The 26,354-nt window shown below is 38.0% G+C and overlaps 1 protein-coding gene across 1 annotated transcript in view; it reads right to left on the bottom strand.

The window, feature by feature from the left end:
• smurf2 (SMAD specific E3 ubiquitin protein ligase 2) overlaps positions 1-26,354 on the bottom strand; it is a 229,678-nt gene that overhangs the window by 58,949 nt on the left and 144,375 nt on the right. Inside the window, exons 5-11 of the mRNA XM_059948311.1 lie at positions 23,697-23,830; positions 17,886-17,951; positions 17,304-17,388; positions 13,193-13,276; positions 8,541-8,743; positions 3,139-3,223; positions 1,910-2,068 (exon numbers count right to left, since the gene is read on the bottom strand). Of these exons, the coding sequence (XP_059804294.1) occupies positions 1,910-2,068; positions 3,139-3,223; positions 8,541-8,743; positions 13,193-13,276; positions 17,304-17,388; positions 17,886-17,951; positions 23,697-23,830 (816 nt within the window). The remainder of the gene's footprint in view (positions 1-1,909; positions 2,069-3,138; positions 3,224-8,540; positions 8,744-13,192; positions 13,277-17,303; positions 17,389-17,885; positions 17,952-23,696; positions 23,831-26,354) is intronic.

The raw sequence follows: 26,354 nt of genomic DNA, 5'->3' as shown, positions 1-26,354 counted from the left end.
ATACACTCAGTGGCCACTTTATTAGGCATAGGAGTGGAATGCAATGTGGTGTTCTGCTGCTGTAGCCCCTCCACCTCAAGATTCAACATATTAAGCATTCACATGCTCTTCAGTACACCATGGTTATAATGCATGGCTATTGTCTTCCTGTGAGCTTGAACCAGTTTAGCCATTCTCCTCCGGCCTTTCTCATTAACAAGGTACTTTTGCCACAGAACTGCCACACACTGGATGTTTTTATGTTTTGCACACCATTCTTTGTAAACTGCTTGAAAACTCCTGGAGACCAGCAGTGTCTGAGATACTCAAACCACTCCATTTGGCAACAACAACCATTCCATAGTCAAAGTAACTTAGATCATATTTCTTCCCCATTTTGATATTTGGTCTGGACAAAAAATTAACCTCTTCAACACGTCTGCATTTGCTTTCATTTGCTGCCACGTGTTTGGCTGATTAGATATTTGCATTATTAAGCAGACGTTAATAAGCATTAATAAGCAGGTGTCAAATTCGAGCTTCACTGTCATTCCTGAGAACAAGGTTGCAGTGCAATTCAGTGCAAAACAGCACTATTACCTAATAAAGTAGCCACTGAGTGTATTCATGGTAATACTATACAAATATTTCAAGTCCTTCATGTTTATATTTCATTTTATATCCTTATTCTGGATGTCTATGTTGCTCATGTCTTGAACTCAGCAGCCACCTATGAATACACAACAGAACTGCATAATCTGGCTGTCATTGTCGGATTCGAGTTACAACTAATCACTCATAATAAAATCTGAATTTTTAAAAAAAATTAGACACAGCACAAAACAAGCCCTTCCAGCCAAACAAGCCGCACTGCCCAGCACCCCACCGATTTAACCATAGCCTAATCACAGGACAATTAACGATGACTTTGTATGCCTTTGGAATGTGGGAGGACACCAACACACTCGTGGGAAGGATGTATAACTTCCTTCAGTGCGTTGGATTTGAACTCCAAAGTCCAACGCTCTGAGCTGTAGTGGTGTTGCGCTAATTGCATGAGTAGCATTACTTGCTTAAAAAGTAAATAATATTTTTCCATTAGAAGGTTGAAGGAATTTTCTATTCCAGATTAATGTTTGTTATGTAATTTGCTTCATTTATAGTACACTTGTTAAGTGATTGGACTGCACCTGACAGAACATTCTTTCTCATCAGTGAAACCATCTACAGCCATTTTAAACTATACATCCATTTATGTTGACTTGATATCCACCATTTTCAAATTCATGTGATAGGCACATTTCTAACTGGGATATTTTGTTTGGTACAGATTACTTAGTTACTTTGTTCAGCTTCTGGGTCTTGTCACTGAAGATGTATTTTGTTTTCTACTAGTAATTTCCATTAGATAATGCATTGAATAGTTCTGCTGCTCTGTAAAATGCCACTGCAGACAATTCAGGTGCTTGGTGTGAAAGAAAATGTTAAAACATATTTATCTGAGCTTTCAGATGGGAACATCATCAAAGAAATATGCTTTTTTCCCTTTAAGCAAGACATACTGTGTAAAGGGCAGAACATAAAAGAGTAAGTGTTTGGTAACAAAACATAACTGTGAAAAGTCTGGAACATTTAACATAAATCAGAGCAGTTGGCAAATGTGAAATATTTCAACCTTGCTAATAGCCAAGCTTCAAATGTTTTGATGGGACAATTTAATAAGTGTACAACCAAACTATTCCAGACTGATATTAATATCTGTTTTCAAATGCTGTTTTAACAGCTGTACTTGGGGGAGGAAAATACAATACCAATTTAAATAATATGGCATCCAAAAACTACGTGTGAAATTCACTGCGTAAAAGAGTTTGAAACTTTGACAAGATGGGTGGGAATGGGGAGAAAGTGAAGAAAATATTACATTACTTACTTTAAAATAAAATGTAAATTAGCAGACAATCTTGGGTCTGTAAACTGTGTTGTTCTGTTGTTGTGGTCAACAAAATAGACTCTTCCTGTAGCCGTGTTGCGAATTTCCCAGCCCGGAGGCAATGGCCCAAGTTCCTCACAATTTACGTTGCTAAGATCCCTGCAAAACAAACATAGACGACTACCTCAGTGCACTTCATGCCAAACCAATTAAAATGGTAAGGAATACAATTCCATAATGTCAGAACAACTAGAGCGTTCCAAGAACTTGATACTTTCTGTTAGAATCCTTTAGTATCCCAAGATACAAGCCTACAAAACCTGCATAGGCCTCAAAACTAGGTTGTCATATCATTAATCTACATTTTAAGTGCAGGTCTCAGCCAAGTGGCTTCATCCCAAGGAATAAATCCATTAAAAGCAATTCATATTATACTGGTAGTTCTTCCCAAAGTATACAGAAACATGAAAACTTGCTTTGAACCAAAATCTTTACCGCAATATGTATAACATATCTATGCTCTGTTACATTGCCAGCAACCAGAGTAATCTGATTGCCATGTTTCTTTCAACTAAACTTTTAAGAATTCCTTCACCAATTTAATATTTAGTCTTTAGGAAAATGTTCCCACTCTACTACTGCTCTAGTCCCTAGCTAAACCAGAAGGCAACTAACTGACCTACTCTTGGGTCTCTGCCAAAAGTTCTCTTTAACTGGGTGCCAATTGCTTTGTGACAGCCGCCGGGGTAGATGCATTCTCCACCCATCTGCAGAATTATTTTGCTTCCAATTAACGTCGACTAGTGGCAGGAATCCCTCAAAGGAAGAATTTCCAATATTAACTTGGATAGAACAATCCCTATGATGTCACCAGCTGCTGTGAACCTAACAATGGTTATTACTGGGACAAGCTGTACTGGCTATTGTTTTGATAGGGAAATGTTACATGGAGTAGAAGGCAATTGAAAAGAGGAAAGAATTATATTATCATTGATCAGGCAATTTTAAGTATGCACCTGAAATTCATTCCTTAACAGTTATAATTTTTGTTTTGCCCATCAAAATTTCTCTATCATAAGAACAGGATCCAAAACCTTACAATCTAGACATTGCAGTTATACGAAATAATACAAATTTGATTCCACAGACAGTTTATATTTTCTATCATGTCAAGTGAAATAATCTTGACTTGCTATCAAAGGGGACCTTTTAGGCCAGGTTTCCTTTACCTGGGTACTCGAGGATCATGCCATGTGCTCACCCCGGTCTGTGTGTGCAGAAAGTACACCTGACCTTGTTGTGTTGTTCTTTGCTCTATATAAAATGAAAGAATAATAAATAGCAGTGCATGTAGCAATAAAGATGAATTTATTTACAGCTGATAAGATCTGCACCAGTGTGTATTTCAACAATAAATAACATATAACTTGCAAAACTGTCAAAGAAAATTACTAACTGCAGTTGCACATTACAAACGTGGAACTAGTAGAAATTCATGCATAGGAATAGACCATTTCAAAAGATTTTCTTAAACATTCTCTCTCTCTACCAGATCACATCAAACAGAATAACTGACAAATGAATCAGGCTCCAGAGCTCTGCCAAACCACTATTACTGACTGCCTAGAGTTCAAAACAAATGCACAATTTTTCCTGTTCAGTATATTCTGAAGCATTTAGCTTCCGGCTCCACGCTTTTCCAAAACTTGAAATAAGTACAAAACAAAATTAAAATACGAGCTTGTTTCCTTCATACTTCCAATTTCCATATTTAAGTTATATGTGATGGACTTGCACCTTGTGCAGACAATACACCTTAATCCTAACACTGTGAAGGACAACGTGACAAAAATTGGTTTGGATCCAATAACCAACAACATACACAATAAATGTTCTGAAAAACTACACTTACTAACTTCTCAATTCATTCCTTCATTTAAAAAAATCCTGATTCAATTTCTAGGGAAATTTGATGATAATGGAAAGACTGACAGTTTATTTTGAATCATCAACATAAGTTAGTACTTAGTGTGTACAGTTAAGCAAAGCTCCCTTTATTTGTAATTTAAGGCAGTTCCCAATGACCAGAATGTTTATCAACCCATCATGCCACTAAAGCTAAGTAAAGTCTTAATCTTATTTGAGTGAGAATTTCTCTGTATCTTTTCATTAAGTGTTTTAACTCATAGCATAACAACAGGCTTCATTGTGAATGAACAGCAACAATAATACAATTTCCAAGAAGTAATTTGCCAATTTTATGTGGGTGGGAGGGTGGTAAAGGGATGGCAGTAGATGGGAGAGTTGGAAGATGGGCAAGGGCCAGGGAATGTGCAAAAGGCATAGATGAAACTGTGTGCAACACACACAAACTGCTGGAGGAATTCAGCAGGTTGGGCAGCACCTGTGGATAGGAATAAACAGTCAATGTTTTCGGTTGAGATGGAAAAAGCTAGAATTATAAGGTGGTGGGGTGGGGAAGGAGTTTAAACTAGCAGGTGACAGGTGAAACCAGGTGAGGGAGGAAGGTGGGATGGAGTAAGAAGATGGAAGAGGTAAAAAGCTGAAGAAAATGGAATCTGATAGAGGCCAGTGGACCATGGATGAAATGGAAGGAGGAGGAGAACCAGAGGGAGGTGATAGGCAGGTGAGAACAGAAGAGTTGAGAGGGGAACCAGAATGGGTAATGGTAAAAGAGGGAAGAATGGAAAAAGACGGAAAGGTAAAAGACATAGGCTATCATCACAGAGCTGCCATTAAGTGCCGTAAAACAATGTGGACACAGGCTTCAAATAGAGCACAATGCAAGATAAGATCAACAGGAGGAAAAGAAATAAAATCCATAAAGAAAAGTCATAACAGAATAGCAGATATGGACAAAGATGACTATGACAAAATGAATCGAGATGTTTAAAGGCATGTAAGCACAAAACTAATGATGTAATGTCACTTATCATATTATAAATGCTACCACATGATGATTGACAACACATATTTAGTAAGGTGCCAGTTTCCATTCAGGTCTGTGTGAATTTGTTGATTAACAGCAGGAGGAGCATCTCCAATAGACCCACAAGCTTGCATGGGTTGAAAACTAAAGCAGAAAGTGGCTAGATTCTCCAGCTTTCAGCTCTTGCTCAAAACTGTGTATGGATATCAGGTGCAGGCAGATTGGGCCTTACCATGATGTCTTCTTTAGCTGAAAACAATGGAAGTAGTTATAAGTCACCACCTCACTGATAGCAGGAATAATAATGTGAAAGATGTTTTAAAAAACATAGTCTCAAGGTATAAAGAAAAATAAAGGCAGATATGAAATGTTATATTGGACTTGACCAGTATATGTGAAGCAAAGAAACCTGCTGTATTTAATTTGATTATTCATGCTCTACATGTACACCTGCATGTTTTTCAGTATCAAAGGATACTGAATAAAAAGCGCACTGTACACACCCCAGAGAAGGATATGGTAATTTTTAAAAAAATGCTTTCTTCCTCCCACTCCCACCCCAATGGTGAAGATTGCAGTTTGGCACACATTCCTTATAATGGGATCTAGTTAACTTTCTTCTGCTACATCCCAAGCAGTACAGAGGCACAGCTATTGGAACCATTCCCTCTCAGCATCAGATATCTAGGTTCAGTCCTGACCTTGGGTGCCATCTGTGTGGAATTAGCATGCTCTCACTGTGACTGCATGGATTTCCTCTGGGTGCTCTGGTTTCCTCCAATATCTACAGTAGAGATCATCCCAATTTGTTGTATTGCTGCATGGTATGAACACTGCACTGTAGCAGACAGGAAGGCTTTACAACAGGTTGTCAAAACTGCCCAACACATACACAGCACCAGCCTATCCGCCATCAAGGGCATATGCACAGAAATGTGCCAGAGAAAGGCCAACAAAATCATGAAGGATCCCACTGACCCTGCTCATGAATTGTTTGTCCCACTCCCATCAGGGAGGAGGCTACATAGCATTCACACCAGGACCACTAGATCTAAAAAGTAATTTTCCCCAAATATAACACCTCCACCCATTAACCAACCCCACCACACCCCCTCACCATCATTACTTTATCATACCCTGTCAGTCAATTTATATATCCAGCTTTTACACTGTATTATTCTGGCTCCAACAACATTTTATGTACCAGATTTTGTTCTTCTCTACAGCAACCACTTACACTTCTTTTGGACTCATACTTCTCCCCATCATAATTTTACAGTCCTCTCCTTCCACATCACAGACATCTCAGTTCATTCCACAGAATGACTAGCGTGGTTCACCTTGAGCCTTTATCATATAACTGAATTTACTTTAAAGCTGTCCAACTGTACCTTCCAATCTCTGCAAATTCCTCCAAAGACATGTAACAACTTGCAAGATCTGCATTTCTCTCATACTGGCCACGTTCTCACCTCTGAATTTAAAACTGATCCACCAACAAATGCCACCCATTCGTCTGCAAAATCCCACAGGTTTGGAGTTCCCTCCAGGAACCTCTCAACCCTGACACAGGCTCTCCAACATGAAAAAAACCCTTTGAAATACAAAGATGGGAGGGATGGAGAAAGTGTTTGTGATAGAGTGGAGATCAAGTAGCAAAATTGTATTAATGCCATCGAAGAGGGTTAAATGCTTGTCAATCATAGCTGATTTGTCTGGAGGACTGTAATTAGAGAAGGATGAATATAAAAATCAATAAATGTTGCCAGAAATTTAATATGCAGAACAGAAATAAGAAATAAAAGACAATGCTGAGAGTACCTAGAAAATCAGACAGTATACATAGAGAGAGGTAAAACTGAGTCAATATCACAGGTGGATAAACTTACGTTCCAATTCTGACAAACAGGAAAGGCTGATTATCTGAAATTTTATATAAAGTCTTGAAGACTACATCAACAGATGTTGATACACAATTGCTCAAATGCTGTGTTAGGTGTTGTGTAGGAGGCTAAAGACGAGCATGAATGGATGAAGAAAAAAGTGACAAGTAACTGAAAGCTAAGGGCCATCTTCAGAAACTGAATAGTGTTTTGCAATTAAATAACTGAAACATTCAGTTTCTCCACAACAAAGACTATAACTCTACATACTGTACTTATACATCTGGAGAAGATGGATGCTTATGTCAGAATCTTGGACTACAGTTCAGCATTTAACACCATAATTCCATCCAGGATCGACAGGAAGCTCAGAAACATTGGAATTGACACTGCTTTGTGCAAATGGATCCTGGACTCCCTGTCAGATCGCCAACGGGTGGTAAGAGTGGGCTCCCTCACCTCTATCCCTCTGACTCTCAACACAGGAGCCTCTCAGGGCTGTGTACTAAGTCCCCTCCTTTACTCTCTATATATTCATGACTGCGTTGCCACCACCAGCTCTAATCTGCTAATTAAATTTGCTGACAACACTATATTGATTGGCTTAATCTCCAACAATAACAAGGTGGCCTATAGGGAAGAAGTCATTTCTCTGACAAAGTGGTGTTAAGAAAACCTCTCTCTCAATGTCACAAAAACAAAGGAGCTGGTTGTGGATTACAGGAGAAGTGGAGATGGGCTAACCCTTATTGGCATCAATGGATCTGGTGTTGAGAGGGTAAATAGCTTTAAGTTCCTCGGCATCTACATCACCGAGGACCTCATGTGGTCTGTACACACTAGCTGTAGAGTGAAAAAGACACAACAGCACCTCTTTCACCTCAGACGGTTGAGGAAATTTGGTATGGGCCCCCCAAATCCTTAGAAATTTCTACAGGGCACAACTGAGAGCATCCTGATTGGCTACATCACTGCCTGGTATGGGAACTGTGCCTCCCTTAATTGCAGGATTCTGCAGAGAGTGGTGTGGAGAGCCTAGTGCATCTGTAGTTGTGAACTTCCCATAATTCAGGACATTTACAAAGACAGGTGTGACAAAAAGGGCCCAAAGAATCATTGGAGGCCCCCAAGTCACCCCAACCACAATCTATTCCAGCTGCTGCCATCCAGGAAACAGTACCACAGCATAAAAGCCAGGACCAACAGGCTCCAGGACAGCTTCTTCCATCAGGCCATCAGACTGATTAACTCACGCTGATTTGAATGTATTTCTATGTTACATTCACTGTTCTATTTATTATAACTTACTATGATTGCATATTTAGACTGAGATGTAATGTAAAGATTTTTACTACTTATGTATGTGAAGGACGTAAGAAATAAAGTCAATTCAATTCAATTCATGGGCATCCCTTGCAACAGACTAAACTACAAGTGTTAGTGAATTGTTGCTTCACCTGAAACACTGGGTTTCTGGATGACGGGAAAGGCAGTAAAGTGTCAGATGTTCCATCTCCTGCTACTGTACAGGAAAGTACAAAGTGAAGATTGATCAGTGAATCATAGTCACCCTTTACCAATGCATTCTTCATGCACAATAACTGCAAAAAAAGTACTTCCTGCCAAATGTTTTAATATAGGGTATAAGAGGAAACTCAACATTTCTGTATACATAAGTTCATTAAATCCAACTGTTCATAATTCTTAGAACAACTCCAATTGAAATCACCAGAAATGCAATATAGAACTATATTAACTGTCAATATTACATTCTCTAAAATGAAATTAAATGACTTACCATAACCTTCTGGGAGATCAGGTGGAAGGTGCAAATGAGTCCGACTCATGTAATTCCTGTGTCTTTGTGACCTCACCCTCCTCTCTGCCATTCTTGGGTCGGGTGTCTGTCCACATGAAGCTCCATTAGCTGGGCTAATTGGTGTATTCTCATCCACTATACAACTCAGTGGCCTGCCAGGACTGGCATATTCAGAGGCAGGTCTATAATAAGGTTGAAGAAAATTAAATTTATAATGTTTATAAATAATTAATAAAAATAAAGCTCAGACAAAATACACAGATAGCAGCATACCTAAAAAAACAAACAAACAATCTACAAATGGTTTTGTAATATAGACCAGGGGGAGAAAAAGAGTGAAGCAGAGATGGTTATCTATAATCGTCACACTATGCACTCCCAATACAATAGCACACAGTGATTAGTCTTTGATTGGAGAAAAAGAAAGGAAATTTAGACTGCCATCTTCAAGGATAGATTGTGTAATTGGGGGATAATGGAAATGAAAAAAAGGAAAGAAAGGAGAAAGAATAAAAAGGATAAAAATAAACTGTTAAAATGATATTTAATTCCAGTCCATTCATGGAATGGTGTGGTATGTCAAGCAGCTGGTGTAATTCTTCTAACAGAGAACCTGACTGACTAATGAAGCTATTCTCTGCAAGAAATTTCAGACTGATAAGTTAAAATAGTTTTATAAGGGAGAGAAAAAGGGATCCTTTTGTATTCTAGCATGAACAGAAAATTAATATTTGATATTTCTAAATTCAATTGACACCAAAGACTACGTGGCAAGTTTTGATTTGTTCCATCTACTAATAATTAGTTAAAGCTTTAACTCATCATCTCATTTAATTTTGGGAATTGTTCAGGAAGTTTAAACATTGGTATGGTAAACTTAAAGTTACATTTCATATTCTGTCACTTGCAAACCATAAAAAATGGAGAATCTTCAATAACATATTTATAAATTTAGGTAGATTCTTAAAAGACCCACTCATGGTGCCACTGAGACAGGAAACCAATTTAAAAGCAGCTGGAATCTGATGAACTGCTATTAATTATGAACTAAGAATTTTAAAAATGCCCACTGAAAAATGCCAATCCAAATGAATTAATCACTGAAACTCTGACATCACCAACCCAAGCCTTTCAGGAAATAATTCATGTAGAAAGGCTGGTTTACGTTCTCATGACTCATTCGTCATCCTGTACGATAGGAAACAGTCTGACATGAAGGAAGTTTTGAAGGAGACTGGTCTTATTATCTGGTGATGTCAATGGTTCTTCATTCATCAATGACCTTAAAATAAAAAACTACTTATCGCAATTTTAGATGCAAAACTAATGCATTTAGTGACCTGAGAAAGTCAATTCCAACATGTAAATTACAGGGAAAGCCTGAATTGGTTAGGACTTTATTCTTAGGAGAAAAGCAGTATGACAGGAGACTTGATGGAAGTATACAAAATCATGAATGGTACAGACAGAGTAAATATAAGCAGGCTTTTTCCACTAAAGTTGGATAGGACTAGAACTAGAGGTCATAGGTTAAGGGGGAAAGATGAAATACTTAAGAACAACCTGAAGGGGAACTTTAAGTGTGAAACAAGCTCTCAATGGATGCGGATTTGATTGCAACAGTTTCGAGAAGTTTGACTAGGTACGTGGGTGAGCTGTGGTCCAGCTGCAGGTTGATGGGACTAGGCAGAATAACAGTTTGTCATGGACTAGACAGGTTCAATGACCGTTTTCTGTGTTGTAGAAATCTGTGTAAATGGAGAGCAGGCCTTGAGCTTCCCTTGTCATTTTATAAGATCATGATTGTAACTTCAGTTTTGCACATCTACCCCAGTAACCTTTCACGAGCCCCACCCGCCCCCCAGTAATCAACTAAAAACAGTCAGACTCTGTAACCACTGTATTTTGAGAAAATATATTCCAAATACTTATGCCCTTCTGAAAGAAATAAAAATTGAACTGGGTGGGCTATTTACTTTTACCTAAACAATGAGCATTATTTCTAGATTATCCTATAAGAAGAAACATCAGCTGGTACAAGCCAAACCATGCATTAGTCCTGTTAATGTTCTTTGAACTCTTTCCAATGTATTAACATCATTTTTTAAATAGAAGATCAATACTGGCATCAGTATATTGAATAAAATATTATTAAATAAACACAGAATCTTTATTAAGTTTTCCACACAAACGTAAACTTTCTGTTAATCCCTAAACTTAACCAGAAGACAATATTGAAGCGTTAACTAAGCAAGCTTCTAGTTATATAAAAAAAATTGTTTTGGGCATTTCCTTATTGAATATAGTCTTCAATGTGAATGCCAGGTGGAAACAACAAGGTATCAGATAATAGTCTCAATGACAATATTTTGGGGAAAGAGATGCAATGTGACCAGTCTGTCCTTTTACACCAGGTGCACCAAGCCTTTAAGATGGCAAATGGTATGCTGAGCTTTGAAGATAACAGGACTTGAGCATGGCTGCAGCGATGTCTTGCTGTAGCTGTACAGGGCCTTAGTGAGACCAGACCTGAAACCCCAAAGCTGCTTTACTACCTACAAAACACAAATTTGGGGTGTGATAAAATAACTTCTACTTTCTTGGATAAGTACAACTCAAACAAGTCAAGTAGCTTGACATCTTGTAGCACAAAGCAATCAACTCTTCTAGTAACCCATTCTTTAGCCTAGACGTTCATCAACCTCCCCGCCGCCCCCCCCCACCCCCAGCACTGGCACAGAGTAGCTGTTGTGTACACCATTTACAAAATACACTGCATTTTCTAGCCTTGCATCTCTCAAACCTACAGCCTAAGGCATGTCGATTGAACAGCATGGTAGTGCAACAGTTTGCACAATTGCTCAGTGACTGGGATTCGATTCCTACTGCTGTCTGTAATGAGATTGTATATTCTCCCTGTAATCAAGTGGGTTTCATCCATGTGCTCCGATCTCCTCCCACACTCCAAAGATATATGGGTTATCATTAGTAAGTTGTGGACATTTGTGGATACTGGCAGTTTTGATACAAATGACACATTTCACTGTAAATAAAGCCAATCTTTATCTTTAATTTCAGCTGCAAGGAAACATCACTATTGCAGAATAACCTCCAATATGGAAACCTAATACTGTTAACATTCAGATCAACGTACTTAAACGACCTATCCAAAAACACCGTGGGAGTATCTTTACCTCAAGGACTGCAGGAGTTTACCATAACCTTCTCAAGGACAATTGTAGGTGGCAAATAAATAGAGGCCTTGGTGACCACATTCAAACACCAATAAATAAGTGTGCAGATCTTCATTTTAATCATAAACACAAGAGATTCTGCAAATGCTGGGAATCCTGAGCAACACACACAAAATGCTCAAACTCAGATCAGGTAGCATCTATGGAGAGGATTAATCAGCTCGACATTTTGAGCTGAGACTCTTCAACAGGACCAAGTCTCGATGAAGAGTCTCAGCCCAAAATGCTGACCATTTATTCATCCCTGTAGATATTGCCTGACTTACTGAGTTCATTTTTTTAATCAACTCACTGCACCCTGCCCTCTCCGAGGCATTAAACCTTTTATACCATCTACAAATCACAATTCTAGGTAATGACTTAATATTCTTCACTTCTGTAACTGCTCAAAAACACAAGATATGCCGTTATCACAGCACCCTGATTAATTGTTACTGTATTCACCATTGCAAATACACATTTCATCCACCACTGCTGTCAAGGCTCCTCAGAATTTCAATCTGTACCAACTAAACAAACTAGCACAGCAAGTGCATTGGAACAATACGACATCCTTCAAGCCACACACCCTCCTGACCTAGAAATATATCTGTTCCATCATGGTTGTCGTGTACCTAACAACAAAGGATAGATCTTCACCAATTTTAGCATGTTAAAGTGGTGGCTTACTAAATTTGGGAATTGACAACAAGTACAATAACTTTTTTTTAAAATAGGAGGATAAAAATATCAATAGGCCCCAAAAGAAAAAAGCTAGAATAAAAAAGGAGAGAAAATTTTGAGCTGAGGAATATTGCAAAGTTTTTTAAAACAAATTTTGCATTTAAACTTTACATTAATTCAAACACTTCTAAAGAAGACTATTTACAAAGAAATGCAGTATTGAATTCTGGTGTTGCACTGAACTCTGGATAGTGCTTTCAGCACATTACACACAACTACTGTGTTCAGGAATTTCAACTTAGTTACCATTTTACATAATACTTTGCAAAACAGATCATGCTACAGACTATTGATCAGAACCAAACTGCATCTTTATAAGTATGTCATATTGCAGGAGCATTAAACAGATAGTGGATAAGCTTATTAGCTGCATTATTTTTTTTATTTAGGGTGGTTCAATCAAAAATGTGGGAAAAAGGCATTTATGTCTGGTAAAATGGACACAAGAGGATGTGCATCCTTCTCAGGAAAAGGCAAGACAAAGGGAAAGCTATTTTAAAAGTGAGTTGGCAAGTTAACCCTCATTAAAAGGCTAGCATGGTTCACCGATTAATTTTTTTTAAATGCTTTAAAAGCACCTATTTTTAAAAAGCAAACATTGTCAGACCTCAGGTATGCTAGCAACTAAAGGGACGTCCATCATCCTGTGCTTACCGAGTTGGTCTTTCCCACTGTGTTGTTCGCGTGATGTGATTGAGATACTGTATCCGACCTGAGGCAGTTCTTCGTTCTTCCCAACTAATGAACAGAAAAAGATTGTAAATGACATTTCCTGAAGAGGGTTAAGAATGTGTCCAAAGCCAATATTGGAAACAATTTAACACTAAGGATCATCAAGATTCATTCCAAAACTTGGTTACAAACTCATTAGTTCCTAGAATTTAGTGTGAACTGGTAAAGTGATTATATATTATCTATCACAAATTATGTCTTCCATATATGGGTTCAAACCTCATTCCAAGAACAGCTCTGTGCTAGTGGATGCTATATTAAAAAGGCACTGCATTATGAATGGTCAATATTTATGGATTGAACATAGAATGAAGACTATATTTGTTTGTCTGCAATACAAAATAGCTTATATATCAACAATTTTCTTGGTGCCCTGGCCAACACCCATTATTTAATGAATACTGGACAGATGACCCTATTGTTCTAGTTTATGTTGCTATTCTCAGTAACTTCTGAGCTCCATACAAAATTTAAATATGTTCTCTAAATTCGTGTGAATAGATCTTACACATGGACTTTGGTTATTTTAACTGTCAAAGAAGCAAGAGTTTTATGAACAGTCCATGGTGAGTATTCAAGAGCATCAAAATAGGAAAAAAAAGTCCAGTAAATAAATAAAACTGCAAAAAATAAGAACAAATTTTCTGGCCTTTGATAGGTGCACTGTCAGGAATTAAGAACACAATCTGGGTGTTGCTTAAATATCAGATTAAAGATTATAGTTAGAAGACTTTAAAAATAAAAAAAAACTGGAAGCCAGAGCCACTAGGACATAAAATGCTGGAGGAACTCAGCAGGCCGGGCAGCACCTATGGGGAAAAAAGTACAGTCGGCCCAAAATGTCAACTGTATTTTTTTTCCATAGATACTGCCTGGCCTGCTGAGCTCCTCCAGCATTTTCTGTGTGTTGCTTGGATTTCCAGCATCTGCAGATTTTCTCTTGTTCGTGATTTGAGCTAACTGAGACATTGTGATCAAACTAAACCTCTGCTTTTCAGGTGTCTAGCTTCAGATGTGAATTTAAAACATATAACCATATAACAATTATAGCGCGGAAACAGGCCATCTCGGCCCCTCTAGTCCGTGCTGAACGCTTACTCTCACACCTAGTCCCATTGACCCGCACTCAGCCCATAACCCTCCATTCCTTTCCTGTCCATATACCTATCCAATTTTACTTCAAATGACAATACCGAACCTGCCTCTACCACTTCTACTGGAAGCTCATTCCACACAGCTACCACTCTGAGTAAAGAAATTCCCCCTCATGTTACCCTTAAACTTTTGCCCCCAAGTCTCAACTCATGTCCTCTTGTTTGAATCTCCCCTACTCTCAATGGAAAAAGCCTATCCACGTCAACACTATCTATCCCCCTCATAATTTTAAATTCCTCCCTCAACCTGCTACACTCCAAAGAATAAAGACCTAACTTGTTCAACCTTTCCCTGCAACTTAGGTGCTGAAACCCAGGTAACATTCTAGTTAATCTTCCCTGTACTCATTCTATTTTGTTGACATCTTTCCAATAATTCGGTGACCAGAACTGTACACAATACTCCAAATTCGGCCTTACCAATGCCGTGTACAATTTTAACATTACATCCCAACTCCTATACTCAATGCTCTGATTTATAAAGGCCAACATCCCAAAAGCTTTCTTCACCACCCTACCCACATGAGATTCCACCTTCAGGGAACTATGCAACATTATTCCTAGATGACTCTGTTCTACTGCATCCCATACATGTATAAGTATAACTAATTAGTAACTGTTTGGCATTAAAAAAAAATTAATGAGGAGACCTTGTTGTCAAAGGATACACATAAACTAACTCAACGGGTTTTTATTTTACAAATAGAAAGCTGTCTATTACTATTTTGCAACTTGTTTAAAAAGTTTTCTAATTATATTAACAGGTTAACAATGAGAACAACTGTAAATTGCAAATCTCTTTGTCAAATTATAAATTGACTATCATACACATTTAGGAGTAATACCAAATTTAGGTAACTATGACTCTCAAAATAAACTCAACCTAAGCTTAGTTGAAGTATGTAACCAAAGCAAAAATGTTACTTTGGAGCTGTAATTCTGCAGTTACTTTAGAACAGAATACTCTAGTGCCAATGGTTTTTCACCATAAAAAAGCAAGCACTGCCTTTCAATATTATTACTACATGAATTACACTTTCCTCTAAAGCCTTAAAATAACTATTCTCTCAGTGCCCCAAACCTATTAATCTCAGTTCTGAACATGCTTATCAAGTAATCAGGCTTTACCATGTGGGGAAGAAAAATCCAGAGTCACACTTCTCAATAAGGAACCTTCTCTTTCATTTTGTTCTACAGCCAATCCTTATCTTAAGGTGCAATTGCCTAAACTGAGCCAGGTAACACACACTTGGAGTATTGTGTTTGGTTCTGGCCATCTCATTATAGGAAGGATGTGGATGCTTTAGAGAGGGTACAGAGATATATCAGGAAGTTGCCTGGATTAGAAGGCATGTCTTACGAGGATAAGGTTTAGTGACCCAGGATTTTCTCTTTGGAGTGAAGGAGGATGGTAGGTAACTTGATAAAGTGAACAAGACGATCAGAGGCATAGTTCAAGTGGATAATCAGGTACTTTACCTAATATAATTTGCCTAAAACAGGGTGGGGGCATCATTTTAAGGTGATTGGATGAAAAGTATAGGGCGGATGTCAAAGTTATTTTTGTTTTAAAACACAGAGAGTGATGGGTATGTGGAATACCCAGCCAGGTGGGGTTGGAGGCAGATACATTAGGGACATTTAAAACACTCTTAGAAATGCAAATGAATGAAAGAAAAATGGAGGGTTTTAAAGGAGGAAAGTGTTTGATTGATTTTAGAGTAGGTTAAAAGGTCAGCATAACATCATGGGCCAAAGGACCACTGTGCTGTGCTCTATGAGACAGCTATCACCACATTGATGCGGGAAGGACTTTTCAAAGTCAACAAAAATGGGGAGAACCTTGTTATGTCTGAATTCTCTCAAGTTTCTCTCCAGTTTTGCTTCCCTTGTTATCATATTGTGATCTTGATGCAAGTGAGAAACTTGCTAAGCCATTTCAGAAGACAGTTGGGACTCCATCATATTGCTGTGAGTACAGTCAGACATAGACCGCAAAGGGAAATTTGATGACATGTGACTGTTTTGCAGTCTTATCTGGTTAGTACCTCATTTCTATGTACACGTACTGCTGCTCCCAGGTGACCCTCTATTCCTCAGGCTGTAACTTAATCACTTTATTTGCTACCGTACACTCCTTTCAAAACCTTTGGTTTACATTAACACAGTGCATTTTTGTTTTATATAATTTCTCTGTTCCTTTATGATTAACCTCAGATTTTCAATGTAATGAAATATATTGCTGTATCAAAGGAAAATCCACTTACAAATGGATTTTCCCCACGTGATTAGAAATACAGCAATAAATGTTTGAGAAGCTGATATGTTGTAGCTATCTCTCTCTAAAATGAAATTACAGTTTACAAAACAAAAAAATGTAGATGCTACAAGTTTCAAAGATAAAAATAGGTATTTGTAAAATGCAGCAGGTCAGGTAGAACTCTGACAGGAGACTATGGCTCAGTAAAGGAAACTACCATAAAATGTTAATTCCATCTCTCATGTTCCAAAGATGTCTAATCAGTCTAATGCATAACACTTTCACTTCTACTTATATTAGTGAAGCTTCATCAAAATGCATTAGTTTGTTGGTGCACATGCAGCAATAAAATGCAAACAACAAGAAATAGAAAAATATAAAGACCAAACAATGACAATTTTTTTTGCAGATTTCTTGTACCTCAAATTTTTTTTTGCTTGTTCGGGATAATGACACAAAGTAATGAAAGCAATCAAGAGTGTACATTTTAAATCTTAATTCCTGGAGCAGTCCCCTTTATCACCTTTTACTATTTACTTACTATTAGTAATTCACAACATTTTATAAAGTGCTTTGGCTTTCTACAAGCTTCCCAAATATATTATTAATAATTTCTTACCCATCTGGCAAGTCATTGTCAAACAGACGACTGCAATCTACCACAGGACCTCCACTGCCTATTCGATCCCGAGACTGAAGACTCACTGTTAATAAATAAACTACTTCAGTTAATTATGTATATACATTTTAAACATGAAAAAAATACAAATACTCAAGAATGACAAAGTCCCTGGATCTAACAAAGCCAATCAACCCAAATCTGAAAAAATTTACTTGGGCACAAACCACAGCATTTTAGATGAAAAAATTAACAATTTCCTAATTTCACTTTTAAATGACCAGCGTCTAATTTTCAGCTTATGCCCCTATATTCTTCATTTTCAAGGCAACTGTGCCCAGTTTCTAAATTATGATTAAACTTTCTGGCCATTACCTTGGATTTTAAACCTCTGGGAAAATTATTATGCCCCATTCCGGAGAACTGTCTCTAACCAAGAGTGATAAAAATAAACTTAATTTGACCGTTTACCTAGTTCTGTGACTTTCTCAGAAAATTGAATAGTATATAGAGGCATTTGTGAATATTTAAATTATTTCACTGCTTTGTGTCCTAAAAACAATAACACTATATTTCACATACCTACTATCTGCCCTCTTACTGTATCATTGTCATTAGGGCTCAGTTTGCATAGATCCAGCCTCTGGTCTGTAAAAAGTAGGAACATTTCGAGTCAATAGTTTATTCTTAAAAATACTTACCACTGCCATGTCATATCAAGTTTCAAAGTTAGCAGCACAGATATTTTAAAAATCATTGTTAATCTACAGTGCATAAGACCATAAGACATAGGAGCAGAATTAAGTCATTCAGCCCATTGAGACTGCTCCGCCATTCCAGCATGGCTGATCCCGGATACCACTCAAACCTGTTCACCTGCCTTCTCACCATATCCTTTGATGCCCTGACCAATCTGGAAATGATCAACTTCTTCCTTGCATATACCAGAGTCTGTAGCAAAGTATTCCACAGATTTTCTACTCTCTGGCTAAAGAAAATTCCTCTTTACCCCATCCTAAAGAGTTGCCCCTCAAGTTTGAGGCCATGCCCTCCAGTTCTGAGTACACCCACCATAGGAAACACCTTCTCCACATCCACTCTATCTAGTCCTTTCAATATTCGGTAGTTCTTAATGAGATGCTCTGCATTGTTCTAAATTCCAGTGAGTACAGGCCCAAAGCTGCCAAATGTTTCTCATATGTTAATCCCTTCATTCCTGGAATCATCCTCGTGAATCTCCTCTGGACTCTCTCCAATGACAACACATCCTTTCTGAAATACGAGGGCCCAAAACTGTTGACGATACACTAAGTGCGGCCTGACTATTACCTTACAAAGGCTCAGAATTATCTCCTTGCTTTTATTTTCTATTCCCCTTGGAATAAATGCCAACATTGCATTTGACTTCAACCTGTAAATTAACCTTCTGAGAGTCTTGCACAAGGACTTCCAAGTTGCTTTGCAACTCTGATGTTTGAACCTTCTCCCTATTTACAAACGTAGATAATAGTCTGTACCTTTGTTCCTTATTTCAAAATCCATTATCATACATTTCCCAACACTGTATTCCATCTGACACTTTTTTTGCCCATTTTTCCAACTTGTCCAAGCCCTGCTGAAATTGCATTGTTTCCTGAGCACTACTTACCCCTCCACCTATCTTCGTATCATCCGCAAACCTTGCCACAGAGCCATCAATTCCATTATCTTAATCATTAACAAACAACAGTCCCAATACTAGCCCCTGAGGGACACCACTAGCCACCAGCAACCAACCAGAAAAGATCTCTTTTATTCTAACGCGATAACTCCTGCCTGTCAGCCGTTCTGTTATCCATGCCAGCATCTTTCCTATAACGCCATAGGATTTTATCTAATTAAGCAGCCTCTTCTATGACACCTTATCAAATGCCTTCTGAAAATCCAAGTAAATGACATCCACTGCCTCTCCTTTGTCTACCCTGCTTGTTACTTCTTTGAAGTACTCTAACAAGATTCATCAGGCAAGATTTCCTTTTAAAGAAACCATGCTGACTTAGACTTACTTTATCATTGGTCTCCAAATACCTCGAAACCTCATCCATAATAATAGACTCCAACATTTTCCCAACCACTGAAGTTAGGCTAACTGGCCTATAATTTCTTTTCTTTTGCCTTCCTCCCTTCTTCAAGAGTGGAGTAACATTTGTAATCTTCCAGTCCTCGAGGACCATGCCAGGATCAAGCAGTTCTTGAAAGATCATGACCAATGCATCTGTTATCTTTTCAGCAACCTCTATCAGAACTCTGGGATGCTGTCCATCTGGCTCAGGTGACTTAGCAACCTTAAGACCTTTGAGTTTGCCTAGCACTTTTCTTCTTTATAAATAATGATAGCACTCACTCCTGCTCTGACACTCACAGTCCACTGGTACACTGCATTATAATCCACAGTGTCATAATGACGCAAATGAATTATAACAGATGACAAGTTGTTATACTAAAACACAACTGGTACACATTTCAATTGCTTATAAAATGTCACGAGGTTATTTTGTGTGGAGGCTGTTGTATAAAGTATGATTAGAAGTTTAAAACTTAGATGATATTGAATGAAAACCTTTTATTATAATGATATACAGTCAAGTACCTCACCATAGTAATGACATTTGTCCTTACACCCATTTTAATGTACTTTATGTATATGATAGTTTATCCAGTTAACTTCTGGGCAACAGACTTAAGGGCAGATGTGAAGGCTCTGGAACTAGTACAGAAGGGTTTTATAAATGATTCCAGTTGTGTACAATAACTAGTGAAGCTTGAGTTCTTCACTATTGAACAAGTCTAAAAAAACTTTTACAGGACCTTTTATCTTTAGAGATAAAGCACAGTAACAGGCCCTTCTGGCCCAATGAACCCCAACCACCCAATTACATCCTATATCCCGTATGTAACAATTACAGCACGGAAACAGGCCATCTCGGCCCTTCTAGTCAGTGCTGAACACTTACTCTCACCTGGTCCAACTGACCCGCACTCAGCCCATAACCCTCCATTTCTTTCCTGTCCATATACCTATCCAATTTTACTTTAAATGACAATACCGAACCTGCCTCTACCACTTCTACTGGAAGCTCGTTCCACACAGCTACCACTCTCTGAGTAAAGAAATTCCCCCTTGTGTTACCTTTAAACTTTTGTCCCCAACTCTCAACTCATGTCCTGTTGTTTGAATCTCCCCTACTCTCAATGGAAAAAGCCTATCCACATCAACTCCATCTATCCCCCTCATAATTTTAAATACCTCTATCAAGTCCCCCCTTAACCTTCTACGCTCCAAAGAATAAAGACCTAACTTGTTCAACCTTTCCCTGCAACTTAGGTGCTGAAACCCAGGTAACATTCTAAATCTCCTCTGTACTCTATTTTGTTGACATCTTTCCTACAATTCAGTGACCAGAACTGTACACAATACTCCAAATTCGGCCTTACCAATGCCTTGTACAATTTTAACATTACATCCCAACTCCTATACTCAATGGTCTGATTTATTTATAAAGGCCAACATCCCAAATGCTTTCTTCACCACCCTACCCACATGAAATTCCACCTTCAGGGAACTATGCACCATTATTCCTAGATCACTCTGCTCTACTGCATTCTTCAATGCCCTACCATTTACCATGCATGTCCTATTTGGATTATTCCTACCAAAATGTAGCACCTCACACTTATCAGCATTAAACTCCATCTTCCATTGTTCAGCCCACTCTTCTAACTGGCCCAAATCTCTCCGTAAGCTTTGAAAACCTACTTCATTATCCACAACACCACCTACCTTAGTACCATCTAATCCAATTTACCACCCCATCATCCAGATCATTAATGTATATGACAAACAACATTAGACCCAGTACAGATCCCTGAGGCACACCACCAGTCACCGGCCTCCAACCTGACAAACAGTTATCCACCACTACTCTCTGGCATCTCCCATCCAGCCACTGTTGAATCCATTTTACTACTTCAATATTAATACCCAACGATTGAACCTTCCTAACTAACCTTCCATGCGGAACCTTGTCAAAGGCCTTACTGAAGTCCATATAGACAATATCCACTGCTTTACCCTCATCAACTTTCTTCGTGACCTCTTCAAAAAATTCAGTAAGATTTGTCAAACATGACCTTCCACGCACAAATCCATGTTGACTGTTCCTAATCAGACCCTGTCTATCCAGGTAATTATATATACCATCTCTAAGAATACTTCCCATGAATTTACCCACCACTTACGTCATACTGACAGGCTGATAATTGCTAGGTTTACTCTTAGAACCCTTTTTAAACAATGGAACCACATGAGCAATACGCCAATCCTCCAGCACCATCCCCGTTTCTAATGACATTTGAAATATTTCTGTCAGAGCCCTTGCTATTTCTACACTAACTTCCCTCAAGGTCCTAGGGAATATCCTGTCAGTAACCGGAGATTTATCCACTTTTATATTCCTTAAAAGCGCCAGTACTTCCTCCTCTTTAATCGTCATAGTTGCCATAACTTCCCTACTTGCTTCCTTTACCTTACACAATTCAATGTCCTTCTCCTTAGTGAATACCGAAGAAAAGAAATTGTTCAAAATCTCCCCCATCTCTTTCAGCTCCACACATAGCTGTCCACTCTGAATCTCTAAGGGACCAATTTTATCCCTCACTATCCTTTTGCTATTAATATAACTGTAGAAACCCTTCAGATTTATTATCACCTTACTTGCCAAAGCAACCTCAAATCTTCTTTTAGCTTTTCTAATTTCTTTCGTAAGATTCTTCTTACATTCTTTATATTCCTCAAGCACCTCATTTACTCCAAGCTGCCTATATTTATTGTAGATATCTCTCTTTTTCCTAACCAAGTTTCCAATATCCCTTGAAAATCATGGCTCTCTCAAACTTTTAATCTTTCCTTTCAGACTGTACTGGAAGTATTGAGCAGTTTTGGGCTCTTTATCTAAAAAAAGATGTGTTGGCACTGGAGAGGGTCCAGAGGAGGTTCATGAGAATTATTCTGGGAATGAAAGGGTTAATGTATGAAGAGTGTTTGGTTGCTCTAGGCCTGTGGAGTTTAGGAGAATGGGGGGGGGGGGGAAGAGGGGTATCTCATTGAAACCTATTGAATATTGAAAGGCCTAGATAGAGTGGACATGGAAAGGATGTTTGCTATAGTGGGTGGAGTCTAAAACCAAAGGGTATAGCCTCAGAACACAAGTCAATTTAGAAAAGAGATGAGGAGGAATTTCTTTTACCAGAGGGTAGCAAATCTGTGGAACTCACTGCCACAGACAGCTGTGAAAGTCAAGTCATTGGGCATATTTAAAGTGGAAGTTGACAGGTTCTTGATCAGTTAGGGCAAAGGTTATGGGAAGGTGAGAGAAAAAGTTTGAGGGTTAATAAATCAGCCATTATGGAATGGTCAAACCTATTCAATGGGCCAATTGGCTTAATTTTGCTCCTAACATCTGTGTCTTCTGACCCAAAGAGAATATATAACTTTTCCATTATTTTGAAAGGTAAACATTCAGAACACCCCAGCCTTCTTAAAATAAAGCATGATTGGATCTTTTAGAGAGACCGTTGAAAGTGTGAGTGGAAGATATAACAAGGAAGTCTTGAGGTAATAACCTATTTCTTTTTTTATCTTTTTCCTTCCTTCCTATCATTATATGGTCAAGATTACGAGGTATTTACAAGATTAAAGGTGAATTTTCACCTGCCCTCTTTAATCTTGGTGGCAAAACAACTGTGACAGATATATCTGTAACCTGACAACTGCTACCCTCAGATGTCACTTAATAATCCTTACAACAGTATAAGATGCTAATAATTTAACAAAAGGAAACTAAATCTATTTCGTTCCATTTACTCTTGCTAGACACTGGTCCTCAAAATATTAAACAACATTTAAATGTGGCAAAGAACATTAAGATAATGAATAATTCTTAAGGATCAGAGAAAAACAACTCATTTTCACAATATTCAACCTTCAGTATGTTGAAAGCATGAATCTTCAGGTCAACATTCGTCAGAAGAGCAACAAATAGAAAATCAGTTTGTTGTTGCTCTTTGAGCTTCACCAACTAAAACCAATTCCTTTTGAGGGACATCATTGAAAATCAAAATAAAACTGGAGATGAGGGAAACCTGAAATCAAAACAGGAATTACTAGAAACATTCAGCAGGTCAGGCAGCATCTATGGAAAGAGAAACTGAGCTAACCCAGTTGCAGACTTCTTCAGAAACAGAAAACAAAGAAAACAAGTTCTGATGTCAAGACAAGCAAGATGTTAACAGAGATTAAAAATTGCAAGTTAAAATAATCTAATGTATCTATGTTTTTCAACTGTTTATACTCACAACCAGTATCTTTAAGGCGATTTATGGCATTGGAAAGGAGTCGTACGCAGCCAAGAAAACCTGCACCCTGTTTTTTATGGATTTTCTTATGATTCCATACGCTGATAGTTATAGAATCTGACCTCCCAATGTATCTGGAAATGACACAGAAAACAGCAGAATCATATCAACCATTCAGATGACATTCTACCTATATCGTTCTAGTCAAATTTGACTTCAAAAAAGAAAAGCAAACAAATAACTTCTCCTCTACTTTCCTGATTTGCACATTTTGGTTACAGGATACCTCAAGTGAAGAACAAAACCCAAGTCTCTGAGGCAGCCTTTCTCAAACTTTTTGCTCTGGAGGAACCCTTAAAATAATTTTCAGGTCCCAAGGAACCCCTGCATAAAAATTATTATATCTACAGCTCTTGGTACATTAGCATGATCAATAAGTCATAAATAATTGTTAATGCTCTTTTGAGAAGAAAACGAATTTTTAGCCAAACTTTCTTTAAAAAAACAGGTGATTATGTTTAGCTTACCTTTCTTGAAATTAATCTCTTTCCCTTTCATAATTTTAAAAACTCTTAAGGCAAACATAATAAAATTCTGTTAAATAACTGGCTTAAGCCAAAATGGGATTTAATTTTTCTAAAGATAGGCTCTGTAGATTTAATTTAAATAAAGGCTGTAAATTAATTTTAATTAATGCTGTTTACAACATGAAAATTTATTGACAATGTTGAAGCAGTGTGTTGTGACAACATCAGAATTTTGTTTTACAAGAGAAACTAAGTCTCTCATGGGGCTAGCTATTGATGGGACACCATCAGTACAGGTGCCAGCACAGTTCCTCCAAGACAGACCTTATGTTTCCAGATATGAAGACAAAATGTATCTTGGCCTTTACTTGTTTTGGACAGCTCTTTGCAACAGAAAAAAGTGGTGAATTTCACCATCATTCATCAATCTTACAAATGCATTAGTGAAACTTATTGACTCATCAACCCAGATAGAGAAGCTGTTGTTTTTCAGTTTATCACACAAAACTTATTCAGCATTATGTGATGTGTCATCAACAGATTGATTATTGTACTGTTTGAGAGTGAAATATTTTCAAATTCTCGTTCAGCATCTTGTCCTGACTTTTTGCCCACTATGATATGCTGGCATTATAAAGTTCTCACCAACTGTGTGACTCCTCCTTTTCTGGGTAGTAACTTCTCCTACTAAATAACTTACTTCCTGACCCCTTTAACTGTGACTTTGTGAACAAAAGCTTTACTCTGTTTTGAGATTCCAATAGCCTTTTAAAATAATCAGCACTTTCATATGTCATATAGCTATGCTTTGTAGTTTAGTGCCTTTTCAATTTTGCTGGAGCCATTGCTTCATTTGTAAGTTGTTTGCCACAGACTAGGCACAATGGAACAGATCAACTTGGATTATTAGTCCATGTAAAACCCATTGATAAGTAGCTTTCATCAAAAAGACAGACTTTTTCATTGCATAATAACGGCATAATAAATAACTAAATGAGAAAACTGCAAAAAATACAAAACTTCACAATACAATTCACTTCCAACCTACACAATCCACCTTTTGCAATGTTTACAATAACAGCAAAGCAGCAAGCCAGCAACTGAGTCATAGCGTGTAAAAAAATCCCCACCTCAGAATGAAAAAAATCCCTCCAATTTTCTACTACACTGATAATTTGTTCACTTCCTTAAGTCAGTTGGCGACATTCAAAGGCAAGTTGGGGAGGTAACTCGGAGGGAGGGGCTGACGTCACAGCCCAAGTTGGGTGAGTCCATTCAATGCTTGGAAAATGCACTTCGTGCTCCTCATCAGCCTACCATCTTCCCCTCTGTGCAATGCAGCACTCACCAAATTATCAATGGCTGCCCCTATCTTGCATCAAAAACCGAGAATGGAATCAACCAAATAAACATGGCCCTACTGCACACTGCCTTACACTGGGCTGAGAGACCTCTAAGGAGACTGGTAACGGGACTGCTTGGTCACTGCCCACCACTATGAACACTAATGTCGCATGCTGCGCAAAGTTAAAAAAAATGATGTTTTTGTTTAAAAAACACCATCTCTCATGGAACCCTTGGCAACCTCTCACAGAATCCTAGGGTTCCAGGGAACCCTGGTTGAGAAACCTAGCTCCAAGGGAAAAAAGGAATGCCATAAACCATTTACTCCTAAATCCTATTGTCATCAAAGAGATCTTGATTTGTTTTTATCCTCAGTTGACTCACTTTCCAGCATCCATAATCCCTCCGAACCATTTGCAAAATTTACTGTTTGTATCTTTTCCAAAAGAGTTCCACATATTCACTTAGTTTTGAATGAACTGTCCACATTTTATTTTTAAGTTACATCTCCTTGCCTGGGACACTCTTACCAGTCAATTTCTCTTTACCTCTCCATCAATTTCTTTCAAACACAACAAGCCTCACCTACATTTTTCTGTATTCCAGCAAACGTGTTTCTAGTTTGTATAATTCTCATTTCATAACTTAATCTTTGAGGCTCTATAAACATTTGGGTAAATAAAAGCTGCAATTCACCCAACAGCAACAGACTTTCCCAATAATGAAGTAATCAGAACTGTTCAAAGTATTCAATATGTGGTCCAACCAAGGCCATGCAGCATCAAGT

Source organism: Hypanus sabinus, chromosome 23, assembly GCF_030144855.1.
Source record: "Hypanus sabinus isolate sHypSab1 chromosome 23, sHypSab1.hap1, whole genome shotgun sequence".
NCBI classification, from domain to species: Eukaryota; Metazoa; Chordata; class Chondrichthyes; order Myliobatiformes; family Dasyatidae; genus Hypanus; species Hypanus sabinus.
Note: the sequence above shows the minus strand (reverse complement) of the source record. Positions and strands in the feature narration are given on the sequence as shown.